The sequence below is a fragment of the Octopus sinensis genome, linkage group LG28 (assembly GCF_006345805.1).
Source record: "Octopus sinensis linkage group LG28, ASM634580v1, whole genome shotgun sequence".
Classification (NCBI taxonomy): domain Eukaryota; kingdom Metazoa; phylum Mollusca; class Cephalopoda; order Octopoda; family Octopodidae; genus Octopus; species Octopus sinensis.
Window position 1 is genome coordinate 12,124,479 of NC_043024.1, and position 12,500 is coordinate 12,136,978.

The 12,500-nt window shown below is 41.3% G+C and overlaps 1 protein-coding gene across 1 annotated transcript in view; it reads right to left on the reverse strand.

Annotated features, from left to right (window-relative positions):
• LOC115225676 (lateral signaling target protein 2 homolog) overlaps positions 1-12,500 on the reverse strand; it is a 34,585-nt gene that overhangs the window by 12,412 nt on the left and 9,673 nt on the right. Inside the window, exons 5-6 of the mRNA XM_036514519.1 lie at positions 10,523-10,779; positions 60-228 (exon numbers count right to left, since the gene is read on the reverse strand). Coding sequence (XP_036370412.1) covers positions 60-228; positions 10,523-10,779 — 426 coding nt within the window. The remainder of the gene's footprint in view (positions 1-59; positions 229-10,522; positions 10,780-12,500) is intronic.

Here is a 12,500-nt window from a genome sequence, read left to right on the forward strand (position 1 = left end):
CATTGTACTCAAACATATTAACAGAAAAATATTTTTATGTGTTATCTACGTTGTTTCACCTGTTGTGGTTTTTCTAGTGTTCGCGTCAAGTCTTGCGTATCTGGATGTCCTTTTGGCAGTCTTGTGACTCGCATGGAGTTGGTTCTGTATATTTCGCTCATTACCGGCCAAATTGGTAACTGGACGCTGGAACCGAAAACGGCTATGGTTCTGAGTAGCCAATATTGACTGAAAAGGTAAAAATTACATATGTACTCATATATTAATTCTGTTGTGTCTGGTGAGAGTCATTCTCTTTTAGTACCTTATTATCTAACACACTCACCGGTAAAATTTCCACTTATTTCGTCTTTTTATTTTCCTAAAATTTTCAACAAACGAACTCATATAAAGAATCTTGCAAACCATATCCAAAAACGAAACATATATTAATCTTTATACATAAAAGAAAGGTTGTGTGTCTGTCTACTCCGATTTAGATTCCTAACTACTCCCACATTTTGCGGTGCAGTGTAAGCAAAAGCGAGTATCTTATAGTCGTGATTCATATCGAGCCCTTCTGGGTATTAGCGCGCGTCTACGATAAGTCTACGATTTTAAAAATAATTTACCATCATTTTTTTCCATTTTAATGCATTTTTTCGCTATTATATAAGGGAAGTAACTCTCTAAAAATGTCTACGATGAGTCAACGATTTAAAAAAAATTTACCATAATTTTTTTTCCATTTTAATGCATGTTTTGCTATTTTTTGGCTATAACTCTAAAAATGCCTTATAGTTATTTCCCTTACAAACCCGAACAACGCCGGCGATACTGCTAGTTATTATATAAATTGTATATTCGTGGATAAATTTGTCCGTGAGCATGAGTGTAAAAGAGAGGAGCGACAGCGTAACCTGACATATTTTGTACAGGTATTGGTTTGGTGCTGGGGATGTTAGCACCAGTGAAGATGGTATCATCATGTAGCTAATATTTTGTCGTTTTTTTGAAATAATTTGGTAGCATCAGGGATTGGAACGTTGCGGATCGAATGTTTGCTGTTTAATCGTTTATCGACTGTGTCAATATAGAGGGGTTTTTTTACAGCACCTTGCGGGTAAGCGGTAGCTTTGGGCGTGTATGTTTGCGTGTGTGTGTATGAAGCGTTGTATATATGTAGTATATATATATATGTATATATATATTTATATATATATATATATATATATATATATATATATATATATATATATATATAATATAGATATATATATATATATATATATATATATATATATATATATATATATATATATATATTATAGAAACAGGCATACATATATATATAAATTAAGACAAAGATAGCAATGGGACCGATGTGATCGACTTACATCCACCATTGCTGGCTTTGTGCCAAAAATTGAAATTTTTATTATTATTATTATTATTATTATTATTATTATTATTATTATTATTTTATTATTATTATTATTACTGTTGTTGTTGTCCTTCTTCCGTGTCTTCAAATTCCCCCGAGGTCGACTTTGCCTTCCAACTTTTCGGGGTCGATAAATTAAGTATCAGTTGATCCCTAGGGTCGATTTAATCAATAGAACCTCTCCCACTAAATTGTACTTATATAGAATGCCTTGTTCCCGCTCTTTTACTTTCTCTCAATGTTCAAATCCCGCTGAATTCAAGATTTGCTCTTCCTTTCCCCTTCCTCTTCTTGCATCATCATCATCATCACCTTCTTCTTCTCCTTCTTCTTCTTTCTCTTCTTTGTCTTCTTCATCTCCTTCTCCTTCCTCTTCCTCTCCTTCTCCTTCTTCTTCTTCTTCTTCTTTTCTTCTTCTTCTTCTCTTCTTCTTCTTTCTATTCTTTCTCCTCCACCTCCCCTGCTCTTCCTCCTCCAACTCCTCATCATCATCTTCCTCTTCTTCTATTTTTCCCCTCCCCCCACTGCTCCTCCTCCATCATCATCAATCATCATCATCATCATCATCATCTTCTTCTTCTTCTTCTTCGTCTTCTTTCGTTATTTTAGTTTAGCTCCTCCCACACCACCCTACAATTCATACCAGATCTGTAAGTGTATATATGTATGGCCATATATGTGAGTGCGGAAATGCATGTATATGTGCCTGTATGTGTGTGTGTGTGTGTGTTGTATTGTGGTGTGTAATACAATGTCGTAGTCGTTGGTTTTGTTGTTGTTGTTGTTGTTGCTGCTCTAAGGTTTCTGATTTAGTGAATTCTTTGTGAAATGTCTGTTGCTATGGTCCGTCTCTGTGTTGAACATGTAACGGGTGTACTGTAGCCCAACCCACTTCACCACCGACACACGGCACCACCACCACCACCACCATCACCACCACCACCACCACCACCACCACCATCACCACCACCACCACCAGCAACAACAACAACAACAACGACAACAACACCATTACTACTACCACCACCACCACCACCACCACCACCAACCACCACCCACAAATACCAACATCAACACCATCGCTGCCGCCACCACCACCATGAATACCACCAACACCGTCACCACTACCATCACCAACAACAACAACAACACCATTACTACCACCATTACCAACGTCACCACCATGAACACCACCAACGCCACCACCATCAACCACCACCACCACCATCACCACCACAACAACAACCAATTCACTACCACCATATACCACCACCGCCATCACCACCACCACTGCTGCCACCACCACCATCAACCACCACCACCACCACCGCCATCACCACAACAACAACAACAACAACCAATTCACTACCACCGCCACCATCACCATCACTACCACCATGACCACCTCCACCACCCATCTCCTCTCCACCTCAATGATTCATCAACTGATAAGACAAGCCACCGAGAGAGCCTCTACAAGATCGTTTGGTAAGCTAGAAATAGCAGTCATTAATTCTTTTCATATCACACTGTTGAAAAGAGGGTATGTTGAATAAGGTGGTCGTGGGATCACCGCATGTGAAGAAAAAGGAGTGTTGGTCACGGTTGGAACACCTTTAATTACCATAAATCCTCGAGTATAACCCGCATTTTTTCCCACAATTTAAAGGTCAAAATCCCTAGTGCGTACTATATACGAGGTTAAACAAGAAAAATATTTTCTAAGCAATGTCCGAGTCTCTATTTGCTGTCCGGCAATGTTTATTCAGACGCATTTTGTGATGTCGGACGCGAAAATACCTTAAGCTAAGCCTGAAAGCAATGAAGTCATAAAAGAATCATCCATAACTTGCAGTAAGCAACATTTATTAAACGTTATTACTGTTATTTCTTTATTTTCTGCAAACTAAATGCACAAAAAAGCTACACGTTTGCATTATGTTATATATACAATAATAATAAAGGACGTTACCGTATACATTTTTACAAACCAAGGACGTTATATAGACCTCCTTGACTCAAGTTAGAGAAGGGGTGCGTATTATACAAAAGGTTTAGGTTTTTCAGAGGTACAGCCCCCTAAAAATCCCCTGCGTATTATACTCAAGGGCGAACTATACTCGAGGATTTACGGTAGTCGACTTCTTGATAAGAAGTGACCTGGGGCTAAACATCAAAAATATCAACAGCAGGCACAGGAGAGGCTATATGGTAAGTAGCTTGCTTACCAGCCACATGGTTCCGGGTTCAGTCCCACTGCGTGGCACCTTGGACAAGTGTCTTCTGCTATAGCCTCGGGCCGACCAAAGCCTTGTGAGTGGATTTGGTAGACGGAAACTGAAAGAAGCCCGTCATATATATATACATGTGTATATGTCTGTGTGTCTGTGTTTGTCCCCCCCACCATTGCTTGACAACCGATGATGATGTGTTTATGTTACTTAGCGGTTCGGCAAAAGAGATCGATAGAATAAGTACTGGGCTTACAAAAGAATAAGTCCCGGGGTCGAATTGCTCGATTAAAGGCGGTGCTTCAGCATGGCCGCAGTCAAATGACTGAAACAAGTAAAAGAGTAAAAGAGTAACCGGATGCCGCCATCGAAACAGCCATTCGTCCGGCGGTTATTCGTCGAACGTTCCAGCCAACGCCAATTCAACACCCCCGTCTGAAGGAAGTCTTGACGAAGAAGCCGGATGAAAAGACCGAAGCAGCACCCTCGAAGGCAGACTTCACAGACATGATACGCTTCGTAGTGGTGGTCATCATCCGACACTCTCACGGTGGCAAAAGATGACAGGACGCAGCGACACAGACCAATGCAGACTCTGTAACGAGGAGGTGGAATCTGCAGTTTATCTTTGGCTGAGTTTTCCGGCTCTGATGGTGGAACGCTATATCCTATTTCTTTACTACCCACAAGGGGCTAAACACAGAGAGGGGACAAACAACGACAGACAAACGGATTAAGTCGATTATATCGACCCCAGTGCGTAACTGGTACTTATTTAATCGACCCCGAAAGGATGAAAGGCAAAGTCGACCTCGGCCAACTAGGGGCTACAATGGATGAGATGATTCGTCTCCCTTCCGCGGCTCTAGCGCTTCTGAGAGTTATTCTCAGCCGCATCATGTGACCAAAAACAACAACAACACCAGCCGTTCAAGAATTTGGACCTGGAGATCTCCATTTCCAGTGACTTCGAGGGCCACCTCCCAGTGGTGTCCGGCGTCAACGAAGAGCCCTCGACTACAACAAGACGACCAAAGTTCTTTTATTTTTCTATGGTCTGGGGTCTCCCGCCCCTAAGCCCTAAACCATCACCTAATCACCCTTACCCGTCTTCTGGCTTAACAACAACAACAACAACAACAACAACAACAACAACAACAACAACAACAGCAACAACAGTAGCAACAGCAACAACAGTGGAGATGCAATGGCCCAATGGTTAGGGCAGCGGACTCGTGGTCGGAGGACTGCGGTTTCGATTCTCAGACCGGGAGTTGTGTGTGTTTATTGAGCGAAAAACACCTAAAGCTCCACGAGGCTCCGGCAGAGGGTGGTAGCGACCCCTGTTGTACTCTTTCGCTCCAACTTTCTCTCACTCTTTCTTGTCCCCGACTTCTTACGCAACCGCTGAGCCTGGATGCGCATTCATCCATCCGTCGATGCTCTCGGTGTCGGGGGGTTGACCTGCTCTCTCTTCTGCGGGTCTTACGAATAGCAAAGGACCACGTTTCGGACTTTTCACATCTGGCGAGCTCTGGGACGAAGACCGTTCGCTCAACAGCGACAACAACAAACTCTACCACAACAACAATGAGAGAACTCAGTCCGAGCCCATGAAGGAGCTTCTGTGCTGAAAAAAGACGAGATGGTCATGGGTGGAATATCTTTGATTAGAGGTCTTTTCGACCTAGGTTGACTAAACGACAACACGTGATAAGTTTGTGGAAGATTAATAACCCAAGAAGGATTAGTTTTCGTTATCTCTGTTTTATTAAGATCAAACCGTGCTTCAGGTCCAACAAAGCAAAACAAACAAGTGAATAAATATACATCCACCCACCCATGGCAAACACTCTCGAAAACACTACACCTCTCCCACTCTAATGAACAAACAAGAATACAACGAAATAATAATAATTACGCTGTGTAACAAATTTATATTTTGGTCTTCGGTCAGAAAGTGTTATTTCTTATTTGCTTCTTTCTAGAAACCAAAGGAAATGACTACCATTCCCTTCACCCTTTGCTTCTGTGATCTGGACATCAATGTTTTGAAACTGACCTATTTTCCATTACATTTCACACAGAATCAGTGCCGAGTTGCTGAAGCAGAAATATCGTTAGGGCAAATATTCTGCTCAGTACCACAGATTTGCTTGTCAGTTGCTTAAAATAATAATAATAATAATAATAATATAATAATAATAATAATAATAATAATAATAATAATAATAATAATAATAATAATAGTAATAATAATAGTAATAATAATAATAATAACAATGATTTCTTTTACTTGTTTCAGTCATTTGACTGTGGCCATGCTGGAGCACAGCCTTTAGTCGAGCAAATCGACTCCAGGACGTATTCTTTGAAAGCCTAGTACTTATTCTATCGGTCTCTTTTGCCGAAACGCTAAGTTACGGAGACGTAAACACACCATGATCGGTTGTCAAGCGATGTTGGGACGACAAACACAGACACACAAACATACACACACACACACATACACACACATACACACACACACACACATACACACACATACACACACACACACATATATATATATATATATATATATACATATATGCGACGAGCTTCTTTCAGTTTCCATCTACCAAATCCACTCACAAGGCTTTGGTCGGCTCGAGGCTATAGTTGAAGACACTTGCCCGAGGTGCCACGCAGTGGGACTGAACCCATAACCATGTGGTCGGTAAGCAAGCTGGAATGCTCGGTAGAACTCCTTCAGAAAGTTTGTTCTTTAGAGACAGCAATGATTATCAGGAGTGTTCTAATCACTTGAAAGGCACTGAAAAGTTGTGGGTACCTAAGGTTACAGGTAGCAACCCGCTTCCCACAGAAAGCACACCTGGAATAAGACCGAACCTGAGCCAAACAAAAATAGCAATAGTCTAATTACTATGATTATTGAGTCAAGCAGGTTAAGTAGAAGTGACTGTACCTTGATAAAAAATTAACCTATAATAATTAACGTCAGAGACAAAATTAGATTATGGAAAATTCAGGTGCACATATAGGACCCTGGGTGGGTTTCTGAAGGAAAATGTCATCAAATTAATTTATATTTACCATCATCCAGGCGAGTATTTTACTGTCCAGCTCCACGTGTGGTAACATTCCTGATCCCAGCCGATGTTGCCTTCTAGCACCGCCGTGTACCTTCTTGGGTACCTTATGTACCCTGCTTGTCATGTAATGTAACCAGGGTCGTATTTGTGATAATCTTGACGATTCTTGACATGCTCCGGTTGGTGCAGTTTCGTTTAGCACGCGTGTTTCGTTTAGCATACGTGCTTCGTTTAGCACACGTGTTTCATTTAGCACACGTGGTACCCCAAATACTGCATGAGATGGTGGTTGTGGTGGTGTTGGTGGAGATGATGGAATCCTATATTGTGGAAACTGTGTCCCGGGTACGACATCAGGTAAATCAGATGGTTGATGGTGAACTTCCATTGGTATATGTGGTATTTCGATCGGTGCGCAAGGGACTCCGCTTGCTCCGTGAGGTACTCTACGTGGTAGGTCAGGTACCCTAACTTGTCTGCTACGTAGTTGAGGTACCTTGGCTGTTGCAGAAGGCACTGAAGTTAATTGATGACTTAGTGAAACCAAAGGTGCATGAGAAATGCAATGCGATATACGAGGTACTTTGCATGATACGGAAGGTACCGTGGTTGACACGTGACTTGATAAGCCTGAAGGTACAGGAGACCGGCAACGAGATATAAAACGTACCCCAGAGGAAACGGGAGCTGCTGTGACAGGTAATTGACCACTGGGTACCCCTGAGAGAACAGGAGGTGGGCAACGAGGTACACGATGTACCCCGGTTAACATAGGAGCTGATAAATATGATGCATGACTATTAGGTAACCTCGAAGGAACACAAGACGGACAAGGAGAGGTAAGGCGTACCCCGGGTAGCACGGCGGCTTGGTTATGAGGTACCCCGACTGCGCCGCGACACACAGGTTGCATATCATGAGTTGCCTGCTCAGTCGACACCTCGACTGGAGCACGTTGTTGCATGATTGGGTTAACGAGTACCTCAGTGGCCAAGGGTGGGTGGGCCCCGGGTGGGCCCCTCAAGAGACAAGGGTCACAGTTCGATTTCAGCTTGAGTCAATAAATTCACATTTGAGCATAAAATCGCATGATTTCAATATATATACACGTGTGTATACGTAAGTGCACATAATATATGTATATAATATATATATATATATATATGTATGTATGTATGTATGTATGTATGTATGTATGTATGTATGTATATACATGCACATATGAATGGGTGTATATTTATGAGTGCATTTTATGTGTGTATGTATATATATTTTCTATATGCATGTCTGTATGTATATGCTTATGCGTATCTATATGCGCGTGAAACTACGTATAGTCATTCACTCTTTTACTAGTTTCAGCCATGCGGTTGCGGTCATGCTGGGGCACCACACAGAATGTCTAGAATTTATATATATATATATATATATATATATATATATATGAGTGCACAGTCTATGTGTATATATGCGTAGAGGACACCGAGGGAGAGAGAGAGAGAGAGAGTGGAGCAGTGCTATCACCGCGTATCACGCCTACCCTACCCCCACCATATGACACCCCACCTTGACAACATCAATAGCAACAACCACAACACCAATTCTTATCCCACCCCTACTTCCTGGTTTACGTTCGCTCATACACGCATGCTTATACACATACACTCACGCACACACACACACGCATAAATATATATATGTTGATAACGTTTGGGGTACATTTATACACATATATGTGTGTGTATATAAGCATACCTATGCATACATGTATATAAATATATGTGTGTGTTTGTGTGTGTGTGTGTATGTGTGTGTAAACTCGTGATATACAATTTATATATGTACATGCCTATGTCTGCATATGCATATATATATATATACATATATATATATATACATATGTATATATATATATGTATAATATATATATATATATATATATGTGTGTGTGTGTGTGTGTGTGTTTATATATATATATATAAGTAAAATGAATATGTATATATATATATATATATATACATACACATACATATACACATACTTACACACACACATACACACACACACACATATATATATATAATACATGCATGCATACACAACCACAGACAAACACGGACATACGTACATATATATATGTGTGTGCGTGTGTGTGCGTGCATATAATCTTACATACATTCACAAACACACCTACACACACCACACACACTCACACATACATACATATATACACATTTGAATCCTTGAAATTATTCAAGAGAGATTAACAGTGCCGAAATTAGATAATCATTCTCGCTCCCTCCTGACTCCCCTCTCTCCTTACTCTTTCACTTTCTCTCTCTCTCTCTCTCTCTCATACACTTGCCCTCCTCTGTTTTGTATTTACAATCTACCTCCATAGACAAGCAAACAAACCTTATCCTATTCTCACGTCACCCAACACAAATACAAAAATACAAATCTCTAGAACCAAACGGAAGAATTAATTAAAGAATAGCCGCGTTAAGACACTCCTCAAACGTATCACAGCACAGTTTAAGGAGTGGAAGGTAGGAAAATAGAAGACTTCATATAACTTAAATGTACTGCTTAAAATTTATTCCTTCACCGACACCTACTTGGCAGTAAAATCATTGACAGTGAACCTGTTTTTGTTCTCTATTTGTCCGCCCCCACCGATATGTATCTGAAAGGCCTAATGGATGAAAGCACTCCGTCGGTTACGACGACGAGGGTCCCGGTTGATCCGAATCAACGGAACAGCCTGTTCGTGAAATTAACGTGTAAGAGGCTGAGCACTCCACAGACACGTGTACCCTTAACGTAGTTCTCAGGGATATTCAGCGTGACACAGAGAGTGACAAGGCCGGCCCTTTGAAATACAGGTACAACAGAAACAGGAAGTAAGAGTGAGAGAAAGTTGTGGTGAAAGAGTACAGCAGGGATCACCACCATCCCCTGCCGGAGCCTCGTGGAGCTTTAGGTGTTTTCGCTCAATATGGAAGCACTCCGTCGGTTACGACGACGAGGGTTCCGGTTGATCTGAATCAACGGAACAGCCTGCTCGTGAAATTAACGTGTAAGTGGCTGAGCACTCCACAGACACGTGTACCCTTAACGTAGTTCTCGGGGATATTCAGCGTGACACAGAGAGTGACAAGGCCGGCCCTTTGAAATACAGGTACAACAGAAACAGGAAGTGAGAGTGAGAGAAAGTTGTGGTGAAAGAGTACAGCAGGGATCACCACCATCCCCTGCCGGAGCCTCGTGGAGCTTTAGGTGTTTTCGCTCAATAAACACTCACAACGCCCAGTCTGGGAATCGAAACCACGATCCTACGACCGCGAGTCCGCTGCCCTAACCACTGGGCCATTGCGCCTCCACTGAAAGGCCTAATATTAATATCATTGGCAGTATGTCATTTCCCCATCTCTATTTCTCCGTCTCTGCTGATATGTATCTCAAAGGCCTAATATTAATATAATTGGCAGTGTGACCATTTTCTTTCTCTATTTGTCCAGCCTCGTTAACACATATATCAAAAACAATTACCTAGTAACAATATCATTGGTAGTGCGTCCCTTTTCTTTCTCCATTTGTCCAACCTCGCTGGCGCGCGCGTGTGTGTGTGTGTGAGTGAGAGAGACAAGGGTGAGAGTGAGAGTGTGAGAGAATGAGAATAAGAAAGATGAGTGATTCAAAACAAAAACAAGAACAAAATGCAATAAAATATATATAAACGGCAAAAATTAACATTGTTATTACTAGCTAACCTTCAGCTGTTGATGATGTTGATGTTGATGATGATATTGGAACGCTGTGTTTACGGTGGCCTGAAGAATGTAATCCGTGAGGATGGTCTGTTGTTGCTGTTTGTTCAAATTCTGGTAGGGGACTCCTTCTTCTTGGTGGTCGTGGTCGTGGTAATGGTGGTGGCGGCGGTGGTGGTGGTGGTGATGGTGCGACAGCGGCGGGAGCAGGTCTCGAAACCCTGACGTCTTATTTGAGGTGCAACAATAAGAGCAGACGTCTGATAGAAGAGAAATGGATATGATGATAATAATGGGCGATATATATTATATATATATATATCTTTTACTCTTTTACTTGTTTCAGTCATTTGACTGCGGCCATGCTGGAGCACCGCCTTTAATCGAGCAACTCGACCCCGGGACTTATTCTTTTGTAAGCCCAGTACTTATTCTATCGGTCTCTTTTGCCGAACCGCTAAGTAACGGGAACGTAAACACACCAGTATCGGTTGTCAAGCAATGCTAGGGGAACAAACACAGACACACAAACACACACACGCATACATATATACGACGGGCTTCTTTCAGTTTCCGTCTACCAAATCCACTCACAAGGCTTTGGTCGGCCCGAAGTTATAGTAGAAGACACTTGCCCAAGGTGCCACGCAGTGGGACTGAACCCGGAACCATGTAGTTGGTAAACAAGCTACTTACCACACAGCCACTCCTGTGGATTGTCCGGAAAATTCGTGCCGATTTGTAGTATCTTACCTTTCGACTTATTTTAGAACATAGTTGAGTCCATAAAATAGGATTTGACTACACCTCCATTTAGAGCACAGTTTAAGCTATCTTTTCGTGGAAGAAGGTTTATGTTCCTATAACCTGTGTTAATTCTGTAACCCTTTAAAATGAAAGATAAGAAAGTTCATTTTCGGTACTTGATGCTTTGAGAACCAGGCAAAAATTGCTGCAGCTCGGCTGGGATGTGTTACCCCACCCTCCATATTCACCAGATATTGCTCCTTCGGATTTCCACTTATTCAGGTCTCTGCAGAATTGTCTTAATGGTAAAAATTTCAATTCCTTGGATGACGTAAAAAGATACCTTGATGAATTCTTTGCCATGAAATCACCTCAGGAAGAGGGTATTTTCAAGTTAAAGGAAAGATGGAGATGCATTGTGCATCAAAATGGTTCATATTTGGTTGATTAAAAATGTAATGGCAAGTATTTATTGACCTTTTTCTTTCCTTTAAAAGTCTGCACGAACTTTCCGGACAACCCAATATATATATATATATATATATATATATATATATAAAACTGTAGTTGTGTGAGTGTCTGTCTCCTACGATTTGGATTCCTAACTCCTCCCACATTTTGCGGTGCAGTTTAACCAAATTCGGGTATCTTATAGTCGGGATTAATATCGAGCCCGTCTGGCTATTAGCGCGCGTCTACGATGAGTCTACGATTTTAAAAATAATTTAACATCATTTTATTCCATTTTAATGCATAATTTTTCGTGTGTCGATGGCGGCGGAGTTGCGTCCATAGTCACACCTGCACCTGTTTGCTTCTCCCCCTTCTTCCCTCCCTCGTGAAGCTGTGGGGAAGGGAGTTTAAGGAATCAACGTCGTAATGCGTTGTCAAGGAGACCAGCGTTCTTTTAGAACAACGACTTCATGGCTTGAAGACACCAAAACAGAAATGGCTAAGAAAGCCCGAATTGGCATCTATAAAGGAAGTAACTCTCTAAAAATGCTTATATAGTTATTTCCCTTACAAACCCGAGCAACGCCGGGCGATACTGCTAGTATATATATATATATATATATATATATATATAACGAGCAAAAGAGCTAGTTTTAAAATCTCTAAATGAGTAATGAGTAGTAACGATATTAAACAGTAAATAGTTTATTTGCCAACATGAAGTGACTCTTCTATCCAGAACTATGTTACTCCGACTAACCCCAGGAAAACACCTTTTCCA